The sequence below is a fragment of the Coturnix japonica genome, chromosome 8 (assembly GCF_054131305.1).
Source record: "Coturnix japonica strain WE chromosome 8, WE-NBRP24, whole genome shotgun sequence".
NCBI lineage: Eukaryota > Metazoa > Chordata > Aves > Galliformes > Phasianidae > Coturnix > Coturnix japonica.
In genome coordinates this window covers 31,158,978-31,186,385 of record NC_140670.1, presented here as the reverse complement: position 1 = coordinate 31,186,385, position 27,408 = coordinate 31,158,978, and the positions used below count along the sequence as shown (strand labels likewise).

Genomic DNA, 27,408 nt, shown 5'->3' with positions numbered 1-27,408 from the left:
ACTCAGACCACGTAATAACAACTCCAATGGCAACTGTTTTAGTCCCAGCCATCCTTACGCCACCTGTAGACCCCAGAAGTGATTCATCATGGGCCCGAGCAGACAGGGGAGTCCCCAGGGGAGCAGCAGATGATTGTGGGGACCTGGCAGGGTACGCGCCATCTCACCCTACACCTGCAGTACAGCACCAGCACCAGCACAAGGGCTGCTATGGAGCTTCTCCATCACAAGTTATCGCAGATTACAGAAACAGAGGAGAAAAGGCAGATCCATTAAAAGCAGCAGACTGCCAAGAAACCGACTGTTCATAAATTCTCACAACGGTGCTGTTATCAATACAGCACCTCTGCCAGGCACAACATTTCTACCTCGGAACGGCTGGGCTAAAATAACCCACTGCAGAGGATGCTTCTGCCCTCCCACCAGGAAAGCAGCGAGTGCAAAGAGCACCTCCTGGAGCACTTTCCTTCTTGGTCTCTGAAGCAAGAAAAAAAGCCTCTGTTATTTTCGACCTAGCCGAGTGCATTTGTTTCATTCCCAGATCCAGTTAATTTGACAGGTGCAACACTAAACCAAAAATCCTGCAAGGTCTTTGCTGAAAAGGTCAGTACGTTATGCAAGGAGGTTTTATGGACAATAAAAAGGTCCCCTCCTTATGCAGAAACGAGTCTGCAGTATCTTTATGTCATTTATCAATGTGCACCCATCTGTTTTATTTATAAATGCAGAACGAGTTTCTGGACACACCAGCTCATTCTGAAGAGTAGATCCTGAAATGTTCATCCTCAGTCCATACTTTGCCCATAGAGTTCTTTGCCACTCCTTTGCCTCTATAGAAAAAAAAAACAACAAAATAGCTCATATTGGAAGGGTTGTTTCATTGCATCCCCAAATGGGCTTTAGTTGTTAAAGTTGCATGACCGATGCCCAAAACTTTCTAAACAAGTCAGTCAATTTTAAGCCAGTCAGATTTTAAGCACAGGCTTTTTCCCTGCACCTCGTCTGACAGATGTGACTTGACTGCTCCATTACGTAAGGGCAGAAGCGGATTTCCATCCAGTCACTGCAAAACACACGTGTTTTCTTTCTATATGTCTGCACAAAGCACAGCAGATGATGGCGTAGCTTCAATAATTAAGCATCGCTTTAAGAATCTACGCAATGATTTTATTTTAGCTGCAGCTCACTTGCCAGTAAGAACGATCTCAGGCCACTGAAACCCACAATACGCATCAGGGGTCACAGCTACATGTGACATTCTTCAGTTCACAGCCTCACCTGAGCTGTCACACTATGGATGGACAGCCACACACACGGCCAAGTGAATTCTGAAGGCGCAGTGTGGATCTGACAGGTACTGCTATGACAACCATGTAGCATACAGCCTACATTTCCCAGCAAGTTCCAAAAATACACACGTACGATCCATGCCAGCAATGGCAAAAAGGTACACGTTTACCAGCCATCCCTCCCTGATCTCTTCCTCCTCCTCCCAAGGCTTTTGTTGCTGCTGATGTGGAAAACCAGCCCTGGTTTTCAGGAGGAATCACCTTCCCCTGCTGGGCAGGGAGGTGTGGAGCAGAGCAGGGCACAGCCTCCGTGCTGCATCATCGATGCCAGATGTGTTTCCTCTGCAAGAAACACGTAGGCACGAGGAAGCTCACTCACACTGAGAAACATCTCATCCCCCTCTCTGACTTCAAAAGAGAAGAAAAAACCCACTGGATTTTATGTAAATACAGACATGAGACACACACACACAAAACAGAACAGAAAACAGCAAATTCATTTTTCATAGGCAACGCAGCTTCCACTGGAACAGCTGCAGATGAAAGTACCAGCTACAAATGAATATATCATAAGGTCTACCAGAGGAACTGAGCGTCTCAAATGTCGAAGTAAGAGCAGAGATTACTTCCATTTACAAAATGGTGAGGAGGTGCTGTTTACATGCTCTGAGTTACCTGCTTAAGAGGTAACCTAAATTTAAGTTGTCAGCTTACAACAAAGTTAAAAGAATTCCTAAAACAATCCCAAATCATTTCTAAGCAAATCTTAGAGGGGAAAAAAAAACTTCCCCTCCAAGTTACAGCCCAGAATCTGCCAACAAACACAGGCAGAGCCAAGCTCCGACAGCTCTCAGTCCATCATTTGGGCCATTCTCCCCTCCCTAAATCACAACCAGTGTCTTAACAGATGCTCGTCACACTGTGTTTCAATACTTGTGCTGCTGGAGACCTTGCAGCCGCCCCGAGCAATCCATGCAGTGCTTGGATTGCTTGAGTGCTTCCCCAGCCTCAACCTGCACGTTCCTGGCCAGCTGATGACCAATATTTCTTAGCAATTCAATGTGGCTGAGAGAAGACTGCTCCCATCTGCTCCACTGTATGATTATATGTAACTGACGAATATTTATCTACTTCCAGCCCCTCTGTCTCATCCCTTTCTTAAATGTAACTGAGAGCAATGGCCATTTCAATTCAATAAATGGATTAAGACTTAATAATTAAATACCATTTGGGTATTCTTTATAACCAGTCACCATCAAGCACCGTCCTGGTATGGGTAAGGCTGGTGCCAGTATGTACTGGCCTGTGAGGCTGCCTGTGTGTCTTGGTTGGAGAACAGCCTCTTGCTCTCCTCTTAGAAGCAGCTGTTTCAATCAAATGTGCTATGCTCTATTATTCACTTCTGCCACCCTGTCTTCAGTTCCCCTTTTCGTCTCTGTTGCTTGGATATTGTTGTTTACCACTGAACAGCAGCTGATCCGGACCTAAATTTGACAGTGAAAGGAAAAGCTGTGTTATCAGTTTGGATATTCTCTCCTTTTCCTCCCTCTGACACCTTCCTCAGCACAGCACCTGAGGAAGCTGAGCTGTGATTACCACAGACACCGGGTGGCAACTGAAGAACTGCACGGTGACAGCACATCAGCACCACTCCAACCTCTGACACCTGATTAACAGGTTTTGCTAAAGCAATAAACACTGTTTTGACTTAAATTAAAGAGGCCCATAAACGAAGCATTAAGCGACACATCTAAGAACAAAAATTAACCGTCTCTTTGGATATGAAGGCTAATGTTCATTCCAGCACAACAGGTGGTAACACACAGCTACCTGAAATGAAGGCTGAGCACAGAAGTAGCCCTGTGTATGGCACAGCATGGGGACAGGAAAAGCAAAGCACAGAACCAAAAACATAACAGCAGATGTGGCATAAGAGCAATTTATGTGATTGGGTGCATAGCTATTAATGTACAGTATGGTTGAACAACTTTGTTTCATACTACATACATACCTGAAGCAGAGGAACCGATGGACTCACAACCATCCTGTGCATAGCTACGAATTACTTTGCTTAATTTGGCTCGTGCCACCAAAATAACGTGCAGAAGTATTATGCCAGAATGAAACCAAACCGCCTGCTCCGAGTCCTTCCTACTGAAAGGAGCATCAGAAACACAAAACCTGCTCTGATTTTTCTCCTAGTTAAAAGTTTTCTCCTAGGTAAAAGTTCATAGGTGTGAAAATAAACAGAGCAGATGGGCAGAAGTTCGTTAATAACGCTGCTTCTCGTTTTCAGAAGCCGTATTAATCAAAGAGAAAAGAAAAATGAAAAGCACTCAAATCAATTCAGAAGCATTTACAAATGAACCGGTGTAATGGCAATTAACTTGTAAATTAAGAGATGAACAAACCCCTGGCACTGCTGCAGATATTCATCAACACGAGAAAGACTTGAAAAAAATTAAAAGCAATGACAACAAAAGGTTTTACATACTAATGAGATATGTAGGGTACTGCAGGCACCCGGGAAGGGGCATGGAGGGCACCACTGCCAGTCCTGCTCCTTTGGGCCTTGCAGTTTGGCATGGGAGGAGTCACAGAACTGTATGGGCTGGAAGGGATCTCTAGAGATCATCGAGTCCAACCCCCCTGCAGAGCAGGCCCCCTACAGCAGGATGCACAGGTAGGCGTCCAGGTGGGTCTTTGAGTATCTCCATACAAGGAGACTCCACCACCTCCCTGGGCAGCCTGTTCCAGTGCTCCGTCACCTCACCACGAAGAAGGTCCTTAAGAACATTTGTGTGGAACTTCTTATGCTCCAGGAAGGAAAGAAAGACCAGACAGTACTTTAAGAAGCATAAAACCAAAGTGCTGACCCTAACTGAGGGCCTGTGTGCCATACCAGGCTTTCAGATGAGAACTGCCTGATTGGAGTCCCTTTGTGCTTTAAGGAAAAATAAACACGGAGCAGGGAAAGGCTCTTTGCCTTCACACATGCATTTCTATGACCAAAATTCCTCAATTAAAAAACAAACAACTACAAAAACGCCATGGAGGTTAAAACTGCACCCAACTGAACACTGTGAAGTTACCTGGCAATACTGCAAAGACAATCTAAGGAATACCCATCTCCATTAGACCTGTGGATAGAGCCGCTGTGCCCGCGCTCAGTCACAGCGTGATGCATCGCTGGCACTGCCAGCAGCCAAGCACAGACCTGCCTGCTCCTCTTCCAATCTCCAGCGAGGCACAGAGGTGCTCTCTGTTTTGAAAGGATGCCGATAACATCCGCTGCGAGGGTTTCCAAAGCACCTGCAACAAATCTCTCCAGAGAGCTGGGAGTTCTTGAAGCAAAACCACTTTCAAAATTAAAAAGAAAGAAAGAAAGAAAGAGAAAAAGAAAAAAGAAAACCAACGGGCTTTAGATCTTCCTCACCAACCAACCTGGAAAGCCTTCTTCATTTAGAGCAGCAAGTGCTTTGCAAGCTGCAGCCTCATGGAGCGTGCATCCGCAGCTGATGGATCCGAGAGCAGGCGGCCCCTAACTCATATTTATTAGGAGTGGGTTTTATATGGTGGTTACGGCAAGTTCAGAAGCCAGGATTAAAGTTATGGCCAATTTTTATAACGAAAGTAGGAACTGTAGTAGAGGGTTTTATGTAAGTAAACAGTGACAACTTTACAGCCACGGTACCTACCAGTAAGCACAGAAGAGATTTCTCCAGGCAACCAGTAAATAAAATGCTTTTACTCATACTTCCATCATAGTACAAATAAAAGCATTTGACATGTTTAATAAATGTCACGAACACAAAATATTACATCAAGGCACGTTAAATAATGACAGTGCTGCAATTATTGAGCAAAAAAACGGGGATTAGAAATACTGGCAGCTTGTTTCTTCATTACCAGGCTGCTGGAACCTGGCTCTAAAACGCCCTCTCAGTTCTGTCTGATTAATCCCACTGACAACTTTTGAGCACACAACTCCCCGTCAGCACACCATAACCACCGGTTTTTGTGGTCAAACACAAAACATATCATTGATCTCCGGAGAAATAAATTCGTCATCACAAGATACGTACAGACCCCTCCTGCAGCCTGTTCCAAATTACAGCTCTTTGGATGATGCCACCCATCATTTGCTGTGTCCCAAAACAGGTCCCTGAAACACAGCACTGAAAACTCCAAAGCCCATATTTAAATAATTATTTGCATCACAGAAGAAGAAAAACTCCGAGCTGCCGCATTGTGTTTTACTGTTTCCAAGCAACACTGTTGTTTCAGATCAAACATGAAACAGCCATCTCTGAGCTGCAGTGCTTTCCTCTGTACTTACTTATTCTGCATCATGTTCATTATAACCCAGTCGAAGGGATAGACATTCTTCCCAATGAGATTCTTGAACATGATGAATGTTTCCATTAGGAAATCCTAAAACAAGAGAAAATATTTGGAAAAGACTGCTCTTATAGATGAAAAACCACAAGTGATAGTGTCAGTTATCTACGACTAGATTCAAAAGGTACTTTATTGGCCCGCTTCATAAAAAAGCAATTATTCATATAAAACATACATAAGTGCTACTAAGTCATATTTACATATGATGTACGCAAGTGCTACAACGATTCTATTTAAGCCTTTCAGAAGCAGGATCAAGAGCAATCCTACAGCATAAACAACTCACTGCATCGCTCAGGATTGCCAGCTATGAAAAGGGAGCTTCTTTAGAACAAAATGCTTTCTTTCCTACAGCAGAGGATGATGGACCAAGGCCCTTTTTGTGCACACTATATTCCAGCACACAGATCAACACATTGCTTGCCCCAAAACAAGACAAAGTTCAAAAGGAATAACAAATAAAAGTAATAAGAAGCTAAATATATATGTAATAATGGGATTCAGGTAGGCGTTGAGGTACGCAGTAGCCATGACCTCGAGTAGGTGGCAACGTTGGCTCTTTTTTGGCTACCATGAAACTCCAAAAGACTTTCTCTCTCCCTGAAGGGAGCAGCAGTAATTGCTTCTGCCAGCGAAAACCTGACCCAGAACAAAGTTAATTTAGTAGCACAAACCAATTTATTTCTACACAGATATAAACAAACATCTTTTTGGAACAGAAACCTGATGTAGTTTGCAATGTAAATCATCTACAATTTGGGAATCTGTAATTGCTATCTAACAATTTAAGTAATATCAAATGCTCAGAGAAAGACAGAGAGAGGGGAAAAAAGACAATGTAATGCACAAAGTCCTTGATCCACTTCCCATGGAGATCAAAGTGAACTTTTATTCTTGACACAGGTAAGAATACTTTGCTACAGCTCTTCCATATCTGCATGTATGTTGGCTATCTTTAAAATGTCAGATGTTTTTTCGGTAGCAAAAAAGACTGAGATAGGCTTTGGTAGACTTCAGACTAAGGTTGTTGTTTATGTAACCTTTCCAGTGAGAAACAAATACAAAGTTATTGCACTCCCAAGTATTTCTCAATGTGTGAGAGCCAGCACCTCGGCCAGATTTTATCTTAGGATCCGTTGTTCTTTTGCAAGAGTTCCCTTGGCTCAGACATTTATTACTGGTTCGAAGCAGGGAGCTGCAGAGATCCTGAAAACTAGGAGAGTGGTGAGGCCCTGGAACAGGCTGCCCAGGGAGGTTGTGGATGCCCCGTCCTTGGAGGTGTTCAAGACCAGGTTGGACGGGGCCCTGGGCAACCTGATCTAGTAAAGGTGTATGTTCAGTGGCCCTGCCAGGCAGGGGGGTTGGAACTACATGATCCTTGAGGTCCCTTCCAACCCGGGTCATTCTGTGATTCTGTGAGGACGCAGCATGGAGAGAAGCGATGTGAGCTTCCAGCTCTGCCCTGTGTGCGCCATGAGGGCCTCCTGGGGCTGCCTGAGCATCCTCACTCCTCAGGCAAAAAGGGCCAATAAAGCATCGACTGCCACTGGGCATGTTCTCACCCCAAAATCTATGGTATCCGTAAAGCAACCCGTGTGCTCATTCTCTAAAGCCATTCCCAACAAAACAACACCAAAAAAAAAAAAAAAAAAAAGACATTTTGACACTACTAGTACTGGGATAAAACTTAGAACTGCTTGTGGTTAATGAGATGTTGCTGTTGCATAAAGCAAAATGCATCCCAGACACACACAGTAAAACGTGTCTTCATTTCAGGGCTCAAACCACATCCTTCCCTGCCCATTTTCCATGCACTTTGCTGAAAGGGTTACATAATCCCTAATAATCACGCTGCGTATCTTGCAGCCCAAGCACTGCACCGCATTTATTTCATGGAGCACATGCTTTTTTCCTGCTGCACATATCGAGTGATTTTCTTACGGATGCTCCTTCACAGCTCAATAACTGAAAATTTCAGTGGAAGCGGCACCATGGGAAGGGTCATCACCCAGCCAAGAGAACAGATTTGAGCTCACAGTGCTTTCTTTCTCCCTTAATATTTTATGGATACAGATGTATACTCTCTTTTAGCTGTCACTGGTCTCAGCTGTTGAACCTCGGTATACTTTGCTGATCGAGCTGCATGTGACAGCAGATGAATTTCCATACACTTTGTTGATGATTCACGTTTGTTAGTGACCCTGAAGGTTGTGCCAATACAGCTCCACATTTTAATCTACTGACACTTACATTTTAATAGTTCTGGTTTCACAAAGGTACTTTAAATAACGCACCATAGCAACTAAAGTAATTATTGATCAACTGAAAGTGCACGGTGCTCACCTGTATGCGTTTACGATATTAGTGCAGTTTAAATTCTGCTTTTCCTACAGAGAAGGCAATGGTTTGTAGGGCTTATATGGAGCAAAATGTGGCTTTTTGATGGGGAATGGGAACGGCGGGGGGAGCGATCTGTTCATGCTGTGCTGCTGTAGAACCTGTTTATTTTCAGTACACCCACAACCGGAACAAACTACTCTGAACATCTGAAAAATGATTTTTAAAGTGTTCTGAAGGAACAAGGCATTAAAGTCCTGACCTGTCCCCAACTACAGCTATAGGTTATGTTCACTGTCCCAAGGAAGCACAGCTCAAAATAGAGGGGACCCCTTTACCATCCCCATCCGACTACAGGAAGAAACCAAAGCAAGCTCAGCATTGGAGCTGAGCAGGCTGTGAGAGGCTCCCCCACACTGCTAAGACTCCCACACCAATACCACTAATTATATTTTTCATAACTTTGAGTAAGAGTTCAAGATTTTATGAATAAAAATAGCTAGCTAGCTAAAATATATAGGAACTTGAAATGGAAGGGAGGAAAAGCAATTAAAAAATAAGCATTTCTTGCGCCTCTTTAGGCCAAGCTGATGAAAATTTCAGCTTTATTGAGTTCTGAGTTATAGTCCTAAATCAAATATGCTCAGCTACAGCTTTTCATTGCAACAACTCAACCCCCACTGAGCCCTGAAGCTGAGGCTGCCTTGTGAAGTCCAGCATCCAGCACCACAGCGGGCTCTGGCTCTGCGGGGTCCTGCACTGCAGGCATCCATCTCCTACAACTCCAGTGGCACACACACCCTGCAAAGACTGCTTCAGCTGCACAGTCACAGTACTAAGCTTCATGGAATCACAGAATGGCTTGGGTTGGAAGGGGCCTCAAGGATCACGAATCTCCAACCCCCTGCTGCAGGCAGGGTCCCCAACCTGCACATCTAATACCAAGCAAAAACTAAGTTAAATCAGTTAGCTCCAGAAGTAACCTCGGTGATCTTGGATGAGGTCTCATCTCAGGATGACAGGAGGTTTGACAATAACAAACTCCTTTTTGAAAGAGATACCTTAATCTGAACAGTTTCTAAAATTGAACTAGACAATATATTCTGCTGGGAGAGATAAGACTTAGTTTTATCACATTCCTCCTCATCTTTCCTACATTTTAAGGTCAAGAAAGACCATTATAATATCTAACACAGGCTTCATCTAGCAGTTCCAGAACCAAGCTTGTAACTTCTAGCTGAGATAGAGCACATGGTGAAGGAAGGGCAATGAAGCAAACACAACCTCCATTACATTCTTCACATAATTATAATTTAGTTATTATTATATGTAAGGGGACTTGGGATTCAAATGAAATCACTTTAGATCTAAACCCTCAAGAGCAAGACAAACAGGAGGCGATGCTTTTGGGAGAGCTAGTAAATACTATACTGGACTGGGGTTCCAGTTAACACTGAAATCTCACAAATGAAGAAATACCTATGAGAACACTAACTTTCTACACCAAAAAAGTGACTTTTAAATAAATGCAGTTAGAGTAATCACAGATTCTCTAAACAATTTTCTCTCTTCATTTTGTCATTAAGAGTTGCAAGAGCAAATTGCTTTTACCTTTTTCCAGATAAAACTCTGTAATCAGTTTGTCTTTTCCAGAGCTACGTGCTTTGAGCTTGTTTTAAACCATAAAAACATTTGCTATATTTAACCTGGAATGTTTTTTTAAGCCTCTTCTATAGGCTAAAACCACTATTTCCCTGAGCTAGCTGCATTTAACTAGGGAATGTCTCAGTATTGCTGCAAAACCAAGTGGGGGAAAAAAAACACCCTATCAAAGGGAAGGCTCCAAGAACTCAGAGCTGACTGACTGGGAAGCAACCACTTAACATCACTATGTCCTTCTGCAGATCTTTGCAGTGGACTTTGTCTTCACTGTCCTGAATCATCAGCATTGTACTTAGTTCTTCCAGATCAGGTGCAAATACGTTGAGTAACAGAGTCAAGCATCTTAGCTGAAAACTGGCACAGGGCAAAGAGCTCAAATCTCACAGAACGAGAGCAGAGATAAAGAGAACAAAACCTAAGACAATAGTTTTTGTTCCGCTGGGCACAGAAGGAAGAAGAAAATCTAAATAAAGGGCCCTGTGAAGATTAAAGCACAGATGAAAGCTGCCTAAAATGCCTGACAGAATCCCCAGCAGCAGAGTGGGCCACGTAACGCTGCTGATCAGACTTCAGGTCATCCGCTAATTGATGGATCTCAGCCAACAAGTTTGGTAGCTACTTTGCAGCATGCACTTGCCATATGGCAATGATAGTTTCAGGTCATTAGAGAGTTTTCTCCTTAGCTATAAACTCTCTTCTATTATGCTCTAATTAAGTTGTGCTGTAGGATTAGCTAGGCTACCGAACGGCTCCGAGAAGACGAATTTCAATTATTATTGCTTATTTAACAACTAAGGGCATCTTTAAGGTTAAAATGCTTTGTATAAATTTTAAAACTAGCAGGTCTGCAAGTAAAAGCTATTTAAACAAATGAACAAAATTGGGACATCTGGGAGATTTAATGATGGAAGTTCTTTTCCTCAAGCTTTTTTTCCTTCTCTCCCTTTAAACAAAACAGATTTTTAGTAATGACTTTGAATTGCTATTTCCTAATACTTTCTTTTAATTACTTTAAATCCAAGTCCCAGAGCTTGCTTTGATAATATTGAACAGCTCCACAGCTGAGCTGCATTCCTGCATATGGCAGGAAGGTTAATTTGGTCCTTTGCAAATTCCAAAAACATCATACTGCTTTATTAATTATTGTAGATTACATTTGGAACTTGAGACGTTTTGTCTCATTTCATAAATACATTTAAGAAATAGTAACAGGGGGGAAAAAAAAACACACAACAAACTAACTGTGGATAGCTGAAAGTCGTTACACTTACCACAACATCTGACCTCATCTTGCCAAAAGTCTTGATTAAATGAGCGTAGTGATAGTCTTCCATTTGCCTTAAAATGGCCGTCATGCAGGCAACAAAACTTCCCTATGGAAACAAAAGTGTAAGCAATTATTGCCGATGGGGCAACATACCACTTGTTATCAGAACACAGCAATAGCAGCCCTAAATCATACAGCCGATAGAATTCTATCATTTAAATTCATGACTGGATATGCAAAAACCTGGCAAGGAAACTGACAAAACCCTTGCAATATCTCTCTGTCCAGTTTCATGGCTTTATTACCATCTCCACTGAAGATTTTGCAACATACTCTCCATATAAAAATTGCTCAGGCATTAAAGGCTTTGGAAGGTAATAAGCACTGCCAAAAATATCACGCGATATCAGTATTTGCATTTGAGAAGTCAATACTACGCTCAAGGAAGAAATCTCTCCAAATCATTATGCTGAGAATCACAGCCTAACCCTGAGTTCTGATTTATTGAGTGGTATTCTGAGATACTGACAAAAAACCAGTAACTTCCACAGAAATGGGACAGCGATGCCAAACCCTTCTCTCTCAAGCCACAGCAAACCTAAGAAGTGAAGAGGAAAGCTTAATCTTTTTTCCCTGGCACATAAAACTATCATATCAGGGCTCAAAAGCCTATTTCTATGAAAAACCACTTCTCTTGCTACTGGAAACTCCAACCCCTAAGTGACATTTCTGCTGGTCCCTCCTGCTAAAAACACATTGGCTGGTTATGGTAATAGCAGCCACCCTTTTTCTGATCTTTAATGAAGAAAAACATTGTTGGGAAAAAAAAATAATAATCAAGAGAACCGTTCAGAAAACAAATAATGGTCTTTATGGTTCGCTGGAACTGTAAATTCACCTTTCCGTGCCCTATTCAAGGTTATTCTACGTCACACACAGCGGGACAGAACACACAGTACATTTTGATTCTTTCTAAGCACAGCACGGACTTTTTATTGTTTATTTTTAAGATCTTTATTATTTTCAATTTAGAATATTTATTGCTACATCAGCCCAAGTAATTGAGATCAAACACAAAATGACATTAGGTTACCTGTGTGCATTATGAGCCCTCTTATTTACTCTCCAATCCCCCGAACTCCACCAGATAAGCACTCCTTCAATATGCTTTCCTCCTATGTCCTCCAGTTTATGGCTAAACTCCTACGTAACTAATTTTTCCATGTGCAAACATTATTTTTTCTAGACAAAGCAACCATCTCTGATGAGAGTTCTTTAGGCACATGCAAATGGATACATCTGAAAGTAAAGGGCCGCCAAAGCTATTGTTCTATGACATCAAAAGGACTTTATGTAACACCACAGCAGGAATAGAAGCAGTGGATGTATAAAAGATAATGTTTACTACTATGAAATGTAAATCAGACTGGATCACCTCAAAAGAAAAACATTAGTTGTCAAAATGCTGTATAACCAGCACGCTACGTAACTGACACTGTGAAAGAGCTTATGCCTGCAAGGAGATGTTCAACTGCCAAAATTAAGGCCTCCTTCCCTTAATAAGGTCATCGCCAAAGTGAGGTTCTGCTGAATCTTATTTGTTTTTGACTACTTAAGCCTAATTGTAATTGACTACTTAAGCCTACAGCCCAGCTGTAACTCAGCCCATGGCTCCCTACCAGGTTCCGGAGATGGTCCCTAAGAGCTCAGCCTTGGTTTTGCTCCCTGTGCCTTTTTATGGATGCCCATTCACCCAATGAATCCATAAAATCCATTGCTTTGCAAACACATAAGCATAGATTTCTTCCACGTGGAAACATTATCCACACACTCACAAATGCAACCTCTGCTTTTTCACAGGGAAGTACTTTCCATGGCCATCTAGCACCATTGATCATATTTCTGTGTTTATCTACTCTTTTGATGTGTAATGTAATACGTGCATCTATAACAGCCAAAAGACTAATTTTGTACCCAAGCAAATTATAATGGTAGCCTTGCAGAAGAATAAAGTGGAAGTGGAGCAAGCACAGAACTTCCATCTCTATCTTAACATCCATTTTCAGCCACAGCAGCAGCCAGAGACAGCTTTCACCATCATTCCTGAATGGTGAGAATTGCAAAGGACACCTGAAAGTTTGATGTCAGGTCAGTCAACACCCCGCATCTACTGTGAGTGTGAAAATGGAAACAGGAGAGCGTGCCGATCACCTGGAATGTTTGCAGCAGGATAAACACGGAAAGATAAATGAGGTTGGCATTACAAATCAAACACGAAGGTGGGGGAATTCTGTAACACGTTAAAATGATGGTTCAAGAAAGAAAACAACAAACCAAATACTAAATCAACCACAGAATCTTGTTAAACGTTGTCATGTCAGAAGTGATTCCTACCAGAACGCCTCGAGGTCCTCAGCAATTTAATCACTGTTATTTCTGATTCCCATGCATAAAACAATGTAGCTTTCTCCTCTTCTTAGTACTACCTTGCTAACACAAAACCTTCCTTCTGTAGTATGGAACTGTTCTGTTCACTGGAGCACAACTCTTATGAATAACAGCTGAGGGAACTGGGATTGCTTAGTCTGGAGAAGAAGAGGCTCAGGGTTGATCTTATCACTCTCCACATCTACAATGAATGGTGATTCCATGATTCACACACAGAGTCCATTCACACATTTCCCTCTTGGATCCCTACCTGCTAAAATGGGACAAAGGACTTTCTGGTTAGGAAAACCTGCTTATTACCAGGAAAAGTACATGACTCATATTGTTTTGAGGTATCAGGTGCAGCCAGCATGCTCTTAATTACAACACTAATAAAAACTTGTAATTATTTATAGGCAATATTTGTATTGTGGGTGTTGTTTAATGCTGCTTATTAACTATTCAGCAATAGCTAACAACGTCTTCAATTTTCATCTTTAGTTGACTTTTAATTTTCACATGGACCCAACGACCACTGCCATCTCCTGCTGCTCAGCACTCCAAGCAATGCAAAGACAGAAACCCGAAAAACTAATTCCCCCAAAAAATCAATTTCAATTTTAACTTTAGAAGTAATTGCAAACCTACATTAATACAGCAAGTACTGCAAGGGCAACGCAGGGCTTGCCATCGCCCCGCGTGATTATTAGCTATTTATTCACTGAATTGGTGTCAGAGCTCAGACTGAAGACCCTTTCACATCCTTCCTTAGTTTGTTAGAAACAAACACTGGAGATGAAATATTCGGGAAGAAAAGAAAGAGGGATAAAAAGACCAAAGGTGCTGATTCTTCTTCAGAAAGAATGCATTATCATTCAGACAACAGAGTGTACATAAGATGATGTCATTCCAAAACACAAACTTACTTCTAAGTGCAGAAAATACACTTCCAAATGAAAATCTGAAGATGGTCACGCATACTCAAAAAGTAGTTATTTTCTTATATTATTTTCATAATAAAGTATGCAAACGTTCAAAGGGCTCTTTATTATATGTAGAAGGGAAAATTTTAATGTAAAATAATCCTCGCAAGTAATAATAACACCGAAAAAATTTATTTACTCCCTATAGTAGATGCAGCACATGTCAATGCTTGCTTTCTGCAGGGGGAAAACATCTCATTTTAAAAAGCCTGGTCCCTTTTCTTCCTGGAAACATAAAGCTCTTTACACACGGGGAGAAAAATCAAAACTTGTTCAGAGATTTTTCATTATTATTTCTTTGTTGCAATCCAGGCTGGATGTGGCTCTGGGCAGCCTGGTCTGCTGGTTGGTGACCCTGCCCATAGCAGGGGGCTTGGAATTGGATGAGCATTGCAGTCCTTTCCAACCCCGGCCACTCTGTGATTCTATGATCAAATGAAAGAAAACCACAAGTGGTTAAGCCATAAATAAAACTGTTACCAGTTCAGGACTATGAAGATATGCACCTACTCTTATCAGGTTCCAGTTCTTTTTTCCAAGGCTCCACCCAGGTGCCTGCAAGAGCTCTGCAGTGCAGCTCCTGCCTGGCAAAGCAACCAAAGCAGTAAGCAAGCACATCCTAAGATACATTTTCAGTGGACCAACACTCATGAAACTAATAAAAAATAGACTCTGTGGATGCAAAGCAAATGTAACAAAGGAATGTATTGCACAGTAAAAAAACTATCCCTATTGAAGTGCCTTAATTATGTGTGTTTATTTGGGAAGGCACCCCACCTGGGAAGGCTGGTTCTTAGCAGTATTTTGCTTCCAAAGAAAGCCAGGTCCCAAACTCTCCAAATCTACCAAGCAACACAGTGACAGCAAGGAGAACTGAGCCCCCAGGCACCTGCCCTGGGTGGATGCTGAGCCTCTGATCCTACTTTAAAATCAATTCTGGATGAACAAAATCATCCCAATTACTGTTTCGTTTAAAGGAGAGGAAGATCCATGCAGACTGGAGAGGAATGGAGGAAAAGAAATAAACCCTGCAGAGAAACCTCTTTGCCAAGGGAAGCAAAAAGGATCGTCACACAGATCAAAACCCAAACACGAGATCACGTTGGCTTGGCTGGAATTCATTTTGCAAAAGGATTATTTATTAGAACCTTGGTGACACACACAATGAGAATATACACAAAACGCTCTCTCGTCTGAAAGTGCTTCGTGCTAACTTTTGTAGAAGGCAAGCAAAAAATTAATGAGATATTTTAGCAGCACCATTTATCATTTTTTTTCTAAGGCCCTTTTTCAAAGAAGTCCATTTCAGCCCCAAAAATGTTTCATTTCAAAAAAAAAACTCTAAAGAGTCTCGGTGTTAAATAGTTTGCCCTTCAATTGAAATCACAGTGCTTAAGATTTCTGAAGGTCAGCCCACTTATTTTTGGTTTTCTAACTGCAATTGCCTTTCCCCACACTACATTACAAATGATTTCACTGAAAGTCTACAGAACTGCCCACAGATCCGGTTGAGGCGTCTTATCTTATGCTTCTATTAATGCTAGAGAAAATAGATAAAGGAACAGTATTTATGGGCAAGGTTAATATTCAAGAAGAAAGAAAAATTAAGGAAGAGACACAGAAAAATCAATTTTTATGGAATTCTGCAGACACAGCACTTAGCACAGCCTATAAAATCCAAACAGAACCATCATGGGATTTAGAATTACTCATTTTTAACGTAGCCAATGCTGTTGCACAATGCCTTCCATCCCACTCGGGTGCAAGCAGGATGGAGCTGCAAAGCAAGGCACAGCAAACAAGACCTGATCTGTCTGCGCATCCCCCCTCTGTTTTAGGAACTGCTTCTGTGCAGGAGCAACCTCTGAAGAAGGCCTCAGAGTTGTGATGGATACCTACGCCAACAGGTATGGGGTGCACACCTGAACACATGAATACAAATTACACCGCAGAAAGTCAGCCCTATGGCTACAGTCATGGGAAGAGTACGGGAAGATTCCCTATTAGCTTCTAAATGAAGACAGGCAATCCTGCTTGATGAATATATGCCTAAAAGAAACAGCCATTTCTAAGCCAAGTTATTCTATTTTTGGTGCTTTTCATTTGACTGTTGTGGTATAAAATATTTAACAGCTGGTTTATTGAGGGACTCAAAAAGCTTGAAAGAAAGATCAGAAAAATATGCAATCAAAATTTAATTGATAGAAACATGCAGATTAGATATCCTTGGGTTAAAAAGGAACTTGCATGAAGGGGTCTCTGGGGAAGCTTTTGGAATTTCTGAACTAATTTCTGCCTTTGGTTCATAACCACATAAACCACCACACTGTGCTACAACACTGGCAGGACAGGAACAGGCAGAGGATATGGGAGGAGGTTGTACAGGGAGGAAATGTGGTGGGGACTCGTTTTGGTTCATCTGAGGGAGATACAGACCTTGAAGATAGAAACTACAGCAATCCTCCTCAGTGTTTAAAAGAGGACAGGGCTCTCTTTACATGTAGATGTTGTACTGATGGACGTGGCTTAGTGTGGAAATATTGGTGATAGGTGGATGGTTGGATTGGATGATCTTAGAGGTCTTCTCCAACTTTGGTGATTCTTGATTTGTAGGGTCCATGCTCTCATTCCCGTTCCCCAAAAGCACAAAAACTGATTCAATAGACAAAAACAGCACTGTTGAAGCAGTCAGGCCCTTGATTAAAGCTTTCTGATTTTAACTTTCTGCAGTATTATTTATACAAAACCAGAGGCCATTACGGGAAATAAGGAAAATACAATTACAGAAGTGTTTGCATTTCTACTGGACAGTTTTCTCTTTGCCATACATCCTTTAGGCTGTCTCTCATGCAGGCTATCTCGCTTCATCTATAATTCCTTCAGTTTGCTCTGTTTTGTAAATGCATGCCAAGTTTTTGAGCAGCAGCAGACAAATTCCTATTAGACAATGAAAAGCAAGAAGTTCAGATTGCAATATTTTGCTACAGGCGGTGCTGGAGGCTGTCTACAGGTATTTACAGAAGCCAACATATTTAATAAGGATACACTATCAAATAGCACAGAACGATGGAGCACTTTGCATTTAATTAAAGAATCCAAGAAACAACAACAGTTCAATGAGGACTTGATTTAAAGCAGGGAGGGACTCATGTGCAGCACCTGAAAAAGTTGACATGAAGCTTTGTGTCCAAGAACGATACAATTCTTCCTCATAATAAGATTAAATGTGTTATTTCTTACTAAACTCAGAGTAACGCAGAATACCCGGTGGGATTATGTCAGATACTGCTAAACAACACGCAGTATCAAGGAGATCTTCAAAGCTCAGGGACACACCAATAAAAGAATACAAAATCAATCAAAAACACGCAACCTAAGAAAAAAAAGGCTGAAAATCTATAACAGCTGAACATCTATATGGAGAAAAACTCAATTAATTTAAGTTCTTTTTCCTTGCTGTTTGGAATGATGACCCATCAGGGTCATCCCCAGCAGGATGTTACAGATGAACAGTCCCAACACATTACCTGCTGCAGGAAGTAAGGCACCTGAATGCAGCAGAGATCCAACACCAGGGGCTTATAGCACAATATCAGCTTGGTGAAGGACAAACTGGGCGTTATGTCTGAGCTGGAGCCAGTCACTGCATTCAGTAGCACAGGAGGAAACAGTGAACTGCTGGTGGAGCACAACCAAGTGTGTGCAGGGTCACAAAGCCTGAGCTGAGCAATCCTCCACAGACCTGCCCTGCTGCCAGGTTTGCAAGCACCCTCGTCCTTCCAGGGCCAAAGGAGCCACGCTGTGTTGTTGGAGCAGAAAGCAGGGCAGAAAATAAGGCAGCGTGCAGCAAGCATCATTGCAAAAACAGCACTTGCTCAGTTCTGGGCACAGGGTAATGGAAGGTGATTTCTGCTTTACTGGCCTTCTTGACAATTCCCAGGGTAAGAACCAACAGTAAATGGGAGCAGCACTAACTTGTAAATACAAGGGGTGAGTTAAAAGTGTTAAACTGAAATACATTTCCTGTACTCTAAGTACTTTTTAAAACAGAAGGATGACAACTTGAAGAAGCAATCAGTTGGAATAATCAAAACTTTAAAAGCTTTTCTTTTTATTCCTTCAAGAAAGTCAAACGAGAGAACTGAAGCAAGTAACCGGGCAGCGCAATGCTGACATCCTTCTGAGTAATTAAACCAGCTTACGGCCACTAGAGTTGCTTTTGCAGGCACACAGTTTTATACCAATCTTCAATTCAATTTATTCCCTTTATTTCAGATTGGTAACTTACAGGGAATGTTTCTGTACTGAATAACTCAGAGCGACTCAGGTAGAGAACAAGTTGTGATAATTTTTCCTTGCGATACCCAACACGCTCAATATCTTCAAGTAATAACAATGCATTTGTAAATGCTAGATTTCCACCGCCGAAATAAATTTCCATTTCTAATTGAATTCCATTTTCATTCCAACACCATCCTGGCAGAAATCATGAGGGAAAAAAAGTAAATCCCCTCACTACGAAGAAGTCATTTATCATTTCCTAACGCGGTAACACTTACAAACTCAGAATAGGATTAGATGTATATTCAACTATGTAATTGCTTTAATACACATACAGCGTATGCGCGCGGTTAACAACAGCAACTTAAGTTTGGAGATCTTTTTTAATCACTTACCCGCACCTAAATGAGAATTAATCTCTCTTTGAAAATGCAATTACAATTAAATCCGAAATGAGATTAAAATCAGTGATTTAAAACATTCCAGGGCCAAGTTCAGCTCTGTTTTTCTTTTCATACACATCCATACAGCACTACTGAAAGCTGTGGGTCTGATTCTGACCTCTCTCCACTCACCTGCATGGCTGCTCCAGATGAACAGCTGAGTCTGAGATCAATGCTAACAAATCTGGCCATTAAGCCCACATCAGCACTGATGCACTTGTGCTAAAACTAAGATGGTTCAGCTGTTAAACAAATTGGGAAGAACAACAAGAAAAGGGTGTGGATAAATGTTTACAAACGTGGTGTTTTTAAGTGGAAAGTCTAAAGACTTTTGTAGCTCTTTAAAACATACAAAAGCTACCAAAATGGAAACAACAGTAAACGTCACTTAAAGTAAAGAGCAGGAGGTTCTAAATGGAAGAGTTTCTCTACTGAGACAGAAAATACATGAGTAATCTGAGCATGCATTCAGCTCATGTGCATGTATACAGCCGTCAGGTCCCCAAGTCCATTCAAAGACAAAAATTAGCTTGAGTTTGGAACATTTTTCTCTGCACTGAATGTTAAAAAGTCGCTTCGTATTACCACAGAAATCTCATGAGATGCATAAAGAGTTAGACACAAATCATACTCTTCTGCCTTTATGTGCTCAGATCTGTGCAAAATACTGAGTAGCCTTTGCTGGTTAAAGGAAGCACAAGTTTATTTCTTCTTCATGTTTTTAGCAAATAACTCCCCAGAAGTAAATTGCAAACAGGGGCAACTGAATCGTCCCACTCAGCACACACATGTCAAAGAAGGCTTATCTACTCCCCCTTCTCAAATCAGAAGCTTGCAAACTGCAGTCTGACCCAACACTGGATTACTTAAGAAAGCTCATATCGTGCTAGAGTTTGCATAATGATAACACTGTGTAGCAGATTAACTCATCTCTTTGCAAGGAACAGCCCTGAACACAGCTGGACGGCGGGGATGTGTGAGGGGAGAAGGCTGCACTGAGGCGAGATGTTCACTCCTGTATCTGAACTCCATTTTATCCTAATCATCCACAAACAGTTACAGGAAGCTAATGTTAAGAAAACACTGGTTTTATGTTCGGCTCAAAACACTGCTCAATCTGGTATATCACCATAAGCAACTTCTTCATAATACAGGCAACAGAACTCCTTCCTTTTGGGGCAGAACATATGAAACCATAGCAGAAAAGTAAACTGACCCTGATTTACGGTGCAGCCTACAACATTCACACCCACTCTTCCAATTTGGCAAAAGCAAGTCTTGAAATCGCCACAAAACTTTGTCTGGAATGGCTGAATATGACTCATTATATATCGAGATGGTAAATGTAAGGATATATATTCTGAATAGCTTTAAAAACGTCTTAGGAAACGTATAGAGTAAGACAAAATGTATTTCAGGGCTAAGGAAGTCAACTCGATTAGGCCTATTCCTATAAGGACTATACCATAGGGTATATGGACAATTTCTGCACAGAGAAAGCACAAACAATACCCAGAGTCATTAGCCAGAAGGCAAAAATTAACATGTTTGCAATTCAAACCAAGTGATAAATATACATAAATAAAAGGAAAATACTCATCGTATCCTTGTGAGTTATTAAATTGTATTTTGCTCCCTACTACATGAACAGACCAACAGGCACAAGCTTTATGCTTTTCCCAGTACCTGGCAGTTCCCTATTAATTAAAGTAATTAATTAATTAATTAAAACTCTATGAGGGCAGCACAAGCCGGGATTATCCCCCTGTCCCTGATGGGGCCGCACTGCCACCCACTCGGCATCCCTCTCAGCCACCAGGACCTTCCCCAGGTAATCAATTGCTACAGAGCTTATCTGTCACCTTCTAATTGGTGTGAAGTAACAAAATTACTCATCAAAACAAACCTCATTAGCTCGGCCTCCCAAGTTAGAACTCAGCTCACAAATAAAGCTCTGGTGACGTTCATTATGAATCAAAGATCCAAGATTATCTCGCAGAGAAAGAAAAATGACTTTGGTAAATGAGCGCGGCCCCAAAACTCGAGGGAGACACAACAGAGAGTACAAGAGGAGCGGATGGAGGAACTGCTCCTAAGAAACACTAAGGATTTCCTGAGCAAGTGACGAAGGGACTCACCTCACCTCTGCTCCAGCCCCCAGCAGCACAACACCAAACCTGCTGCTCCCTTTGTCACACGGGCTTACCAAAAAGGAGCTTCCTCAGATGTAAGGAGCACGTTTCAACTGAGACCTTCAGATTTTAAGTGACCTTGTCTCTACCCGGTTGTATAAAGAGAAGAAACGTGGAGTAATTACCCTTAGGTTAACATTGACATTCTCTCCTGTTGGAGTTCTCTGGAAGAAAATGAAAAACCCTGTAGTCGTTGGCTGCATTCCAGTGGCATCTCCAGCATCTGCCCACCTTGCTGCTGTGCCTCACCAGTGCTCTGCTCCAACAAAACCTGTGCCCCTCGTGCTGCAGCTCTGCGGGAGGATTCCCCCTAACAGTAATTAATTCCCCTCCCTGTTTCAGCTGTTAGTGCTGAAACACAAACACTGAGCTCCTTGGGCACACAGAACCTCAGAGGCTACAAAATGAAGCACTCCAGATGGTCACGGGAACACAGCAGGGCTGAATCTCCAAGAGAACTATTCTGAAAGTACCAATCTCTGCGTGTTATCCTGCATCACCAGCTGAGCCCATGGCTGGGCTCCTCCTGCCCCACCAACCCAGCACTGGGCTCAGCACTGACTGATACCTCCCCAATTTAATACATGTGCCTATCACACTCCTCAACTCTTGCTAAGTATCAATATTTCAAGTGCTGAACTTGATTAAAAATTTAAGGAAATCAAAATGTGGTGCTACTTTCAATGGTTTTTAATGTAGTATCCCAGAGATCATTTTTCATAATGGACAGAGCCATTTTTATTATGCTGTATTTGAGGGACTGACTATTGGGACTAACAAGGACCTCACTTTGCCCCTGCTGTCAACTGCATGCTCATTTAGCATCGTTAGTGAGCTTCCCATATTTATAATCAGATAATCACAGAATCACAGAATGGCTTGGGTTGAAAGGGACCTCAAGGATCACAAAGCTCCAACCCCCCACCACAGGCAGGGCCACCAACCTCCACATCTAACACCAGACCAGGCTGCCCAGGGCCCCATCCAACTTAACACTGAACACCTCAAAGTTCTTAAGTTCTTTTCAGTGCTCAAATGCGACCTGCTCCTATAGGACACTGCATTTATAAGTAATGTTTCCATAAGGTTTTGGACTGAAAATGACCAAAACCTGCTTCTTCCTATCCACTTACAAACACTGCCATTACCCCTCTGCCATGCACCCAAATTACTGAGGCTCTGGTGCCCACATATGGATTTTGGAGGCAGTATTAAAGAGTTCATTTCTGAACACTGCAGCCCAAACAGTTTTGTTTTAGACTCGTGGAACCAACAGAGATGGAGCACCTGATTTACTTCAGGCTGTTTGCACTGCTCACTTCTTACTTCCCTCGCATCATTCTGTATGATTTTCATTTCTCATCCGTTTTATTTTAGCTGGTTTTCTCTGTTAAGCACCATGCATTAACACCAAGGTGCTATCTGGGCTTCTAATGCTAAAGGAATATGTAAAAGCATGCAAAAGCATGTATTTTTATGCTTTATTGAAATATTGAACTATTCCAAATTTGAATCAAGAAAACCTTACCGAGGGCTTGAGATTTTACAGTACCTTATAACATTTAATGGGTCTCCAGCTTGACAGAAAAGTTACATCAAATCCTCCTTCTAATGAAATCAATGTTGTATAAATAATATATTGCTCCACCAAAGAGGAAATACGAAGCAGACGAAAGTAATCCCATTATTTGTTACATTCACCTTCCTTTCGTCAGTAACTTGAATTCTAAGATGGAATTCAAGCTCATTCCAGATTTCATTAGGTGCTTAAATCTGAAGCCATTTGTTTGAAAGCAATCAAAAGTATGATAGGATTTCTTTTCACACCTTTTCCTTTTAAACAGGGCAGTATTTCTCCCTTTGCCATAAAGCGGTTGGAGACAGATCCCCGCGATGTGAAAAGATAAGAAAATAAACAAGACCAAGCAAAATATTAGCAAACTTGGCATGAAACTCCTTTAGAAAATGCCACCCGCACTTAGGGTTTCTCAAGACATCTTAATAAGAATATAATTCCACATTTGTTCTTACTGAGCAAATCAAACTTGGTGATTCATTATTCGGATGGGCACAGAGGATTTCTGAAACGCAAAAGGAAGGCCCATAAAAGCACAAATCATCAGTAATGAAGACAAGCTAAACTGCCTTTCAAATATGAACAAAATGTAGCCATTTAGGGCATCATACATCACGGTCTCCCGGACCCTCATTTATTTCCCAACCATACAGGCTGAATGATAACTCAACCAGCGCAGGATTCTGCATCCATGGAGTACATCTTGATGAGGTGGTGGTTCACAACTCCTACAAACCACAGGAGAATGATTATCTCAGGAGTTTGAAGGTGGGTCCTCTGCGTTGTCTGGGTCATGGCGGAGGTGTGACTTTGGAAACAGCCGGTAACTGGCACCGTCGCATCTCTTCTGCTGTAGAAGTAGAACTCTACACCTGCACTCTCATGCGCTAACAGAGGTAGAGCTAATGAACGCGAATGATGCACAGCAGATTCTATCACGTGCCCTTTCTTGTAATCTCAGCACAAGAGAGTAAGATTAATGGTAGTGAAAGAACAAAGTGCAAAACTTCCTTCGTGGTATTTTCTACCAAGCTTCATTTAGGGAATTCTGTTTAGTTAGGTCTATGTTTGAGCAACCTGGTCTAGTGGGGAGTGTCCCTGCCTACAGCAGAGAGTTGGAACTGGATGATCCTTGAGGTCCCTTGCAGCCCAATCCATCCTGTTATTCCTTAATTTCCAATTACCAGTTTACTCCCCTTCCTAAAAACATTCATATCCTGGACAGGAACTTTCCTGAACTACAGACACGGTGAAAAAAAAATCCTACCCCAACAAATTGGGGTCCTCCTTCCTCATCTGAAGGATAAACTAACATCCATGGCAATCTGGATTCCTAATGAGACAGCGTTCAACCTGAAGTTGAAATCTGAGCTATAGATGCTAAGATTTATTGTGCTTTTCTCTCAAAGGGAAATTACGAGGGGTCCAAACCCTGCTCATATTTATACCAAAGAAGTACAGAAATTACCATGACAGCTAATGATGTTACTCAGCATTTTCGTTCTTCAAGCACAACACCCACAAACAGCAGTTCAATTCATCAGCTATTTAATATTTCAGCTGCACGCAGGTATTATGGGTACTATAATCTTAAATCCCCTTTATCTTCAAAATGTTCCCCTAAGTTAACAGATGTGCAATTACTTGCGCTTCAGAGATAAAGAACCGACATAAGCATTGTCTCCGATTGAATTGTCCAAGCTCATGGAATAAAAGTTACCCTGGAGTAAGACACCCAATTAAATGCCTTGAATTGTGCCAAATGAGAAGGCTCTGAGAGACCTGATTTCTTTGTCACCGCGGCCATATCCTTCCTCAAAGCAGGGAGCACCTCTCAGGATGGGATTGCAGGAGGATCTGCTTGAAATTCCAGCCAAGTGTGCATTCGCCTCAGCTGGAGGAGAGCAGCATATTTAACGCTCCTCCATTTTAATTCCCCTGGCAGGTTCAAGTAAATAAATAAATAACGGGTTCAGTATAGAACACATCACAGCTCTCATACACAGGCTTGGAAGTAACAACCTCCTTCACACAAACTGAAGCCTCGGTGATATGAACACGTGTGCTTTTGCAATGATGGAATGACGGTGTTGGTCCCAAACCACTCAGAGTCAAAAGGCAAAATGCTGTTCATGCCTATCTGCCTCGAGTCAAACAAAACTCACCCATCTTTTAACCAAAAAGAAGGCTGAAGGGTCCTGTGATAGATTAACTATCCTGCTGCAGGGCCAAATCCCCTCCATCATGGGCAGCACCACAGATCCACAGCAACAGAACCCAGAGCACCGGGCTGATACCCTCAGCCACAGCCAGCACCAAAGTGTCCCATGTGAAATGGGAAGTCCTGCACGAAAGGAGCAGGCTATGGCACTCTCACTCTGTGCCAGCAGCTGCTCTCCCGTCACGCACTTGTGCATTTGGCACTGGATTATTTTCATCTTTTCCCCTTCTGATGGGACTCTGAACTCCTTCCAGGATCCGGACCTCAGCATATGATACACATTTATCCTAGGGGAAGTCTAAACACTGGCTTTAAAAATGCCTTTGGTGTGGGTGATCACCTTTTCCATGCTGGCATCTGCTGAAATACCTGGCAGATAACTAGGGCTGGCCACCGCTCACTTCTCCCTGAGCTGGGTTCAAGCTCATTTCCTCAAGGACTGACAAGAACTACACGGACTGTTCCAGAAAATCCCATCTTAGCACTGCAGTGTGCAGCTGGAATGAGCGCAAGGAGCCTCTGCTCCAAATGCTGGCAGCCAAAAGGGCACGTGCTGAAATCTTTGAAGGCTTTGAAGGCACATCCACATGTTAGGACACTGGGAAGCACTCAGTTTTTCCTGCCAAGCGCCCAAAGAAAAAGGCAATATGTGAAGATTGGACACTCCATTAAAACAAAATGAATTTGTACTTTAAAGAACAGCAATAAATCGTCTTTTTTCTTTGTGCCTTTATGGTTTGAAGTTACAACTCCCTCTGCCTATTCAAGAATAATTTTGACACCTTTCATTACAGCACGGTTGCACTCAGCATCTTTTAAAGGCTGAAAAATTGGCAAATGGGATGACGAAGCATCTCCATTTTCCCAGCACATTTACTTCTATCCACACCTACAGTGACGCGGAGCATGATAATCAGGGAATCACGTCATTTTTCACAAAGCATGATTAATTGGAACCCGTGTACAACTTAGCGATGCTTACACCAATAGTGCAGGCAGTACGCACACAGCACTAACAGGAATATGAACTGCAGCTGCAAAGACCCTCCTGATCCTCACAACATCTACCCAGGAAGAAAGAAAGTCATTCAGTTGCCTACCTTTATAAATGAGACATACAGGTAATGCGTAATGCTGTGCAAGAACAACCAGCACATTTAGAGGCACAAAAGCCTCTAAATGTGATGGTGGAGAAGATAATAATGCTCTTTTAACTGACAGATCAGAGGGGTTTCCCCTTCCAGCTGCTAAGGTTACACAGCCACAGCATCTTCAGCATTCCCAGTCTGTGGGATGCAGGCTGTGCTGCTCACGTGCCCAGCTGGTGAATAAGTGACAGTGTCTGCTCCATTTAAAAGGTGGCCACCACACCACTTAATTTTACCCAAGCTTATATACTGGCTACAGTCAAAGCCAATTGTATTTCAGAAAGCTGCGGAGGTCTTGGAATAAAGCATATCAGTGCTGATAAAAAGCAAAACAAAAAAGCACAGTGTTTGTTGCTCTTTCAAGCAAGCTGGTATTGAAGTTCTTCCCACCTATCTCTTCTGGATAAGATCCCTTTTGAGAAACACAGGGAGATCCCAAACCTCAATCTTTGCTGTGCTATGAGCTCCAGGCCCTGTGGTGTGGCTGCAGAGCTGTAAACTTGCAGAGCTGAGGCACAGAGGGAGGAGGGCTGAGCAGCACCGGGGCAGGTAGAGGATAAGGAGCAACAGAACTGCCCTCTGCTGACTGTGTGCTGCGTTAGACCTTCCTCTGCTCCGGCCCTGAGCAGCTAAATCCTGATTGAAAAGGCGAGGGTTTCTGCGAATCCACCTCCACACTGATGTTTATGTGACAAATGGGGCTGTGAGGATTTCTGCACCCACTGCCGGGCTCTGTCCCTGTGCAGAGATAGCAGAGCTGGCACAAATACGGCGCTACAGCAGCATCGTGCGCTCACTGGTGCAATGGTCTGCTCCAGCTAATTAACTCTAAAAAGATGTCCAGGACTTGAGCCAGTGCTTCTGCTGCATCGCACTGTGCGGCTGCACCGCCTCGCTGGGCACTGAGGTTCATGCTGTGCTAAAAGGAGAGAAAAGAAATGAGTAGGGAACAGCTATAGGGATGCTCCAGAAGGGAAAGCGCTGCTGCCCAGGCTGGGGAATGCTGTGGCATCCTCTGATGGGCAGACCTGCCTCCGTGCACCTGACCCCTTTCCTTTCAACGCGGTTTTCTCGTGTCTCTGATAAGGCCTCTGCAAGGCAATAGTGATGTTTGAGGGCAGAGGAAGAGAGATGGGACTGAAGTTGTAAGAACCCTGTCGTAATTGCCTTTAGCTCACCTT

General features: G+C 42.4%; 1 protein-coding gene across 2 annotated transcripts in view; it reads right to left on the bottom strand.

The window, feature by feature from the left end:
- Positions 1–27,408, bottom strand: part of DOCK1 (dedicator of cytokinesis 1) — a 225,924-nt gene that overhangs the window by 90,836 nt on the left and 107,680 nt on the right. For both annotated transcript variants that reach the window (XM_015867551.3, XM_015867552.3), the window contains exons 28-29: positions 10,961–11,062; positions 5,629–5,723 (exon numbers count right to left, since the gene is read on the bottom strand). In XM_015867551.3, coding sequence (XP_015723037.2) covers positions 5,629–5,723; positions 10,961–11,062 — 197 coding nt within the window. The remainder of the gene's footprint in view (positions 1–5,628; positions 5,724–10,960; positions 11,063–27,408) is intronic.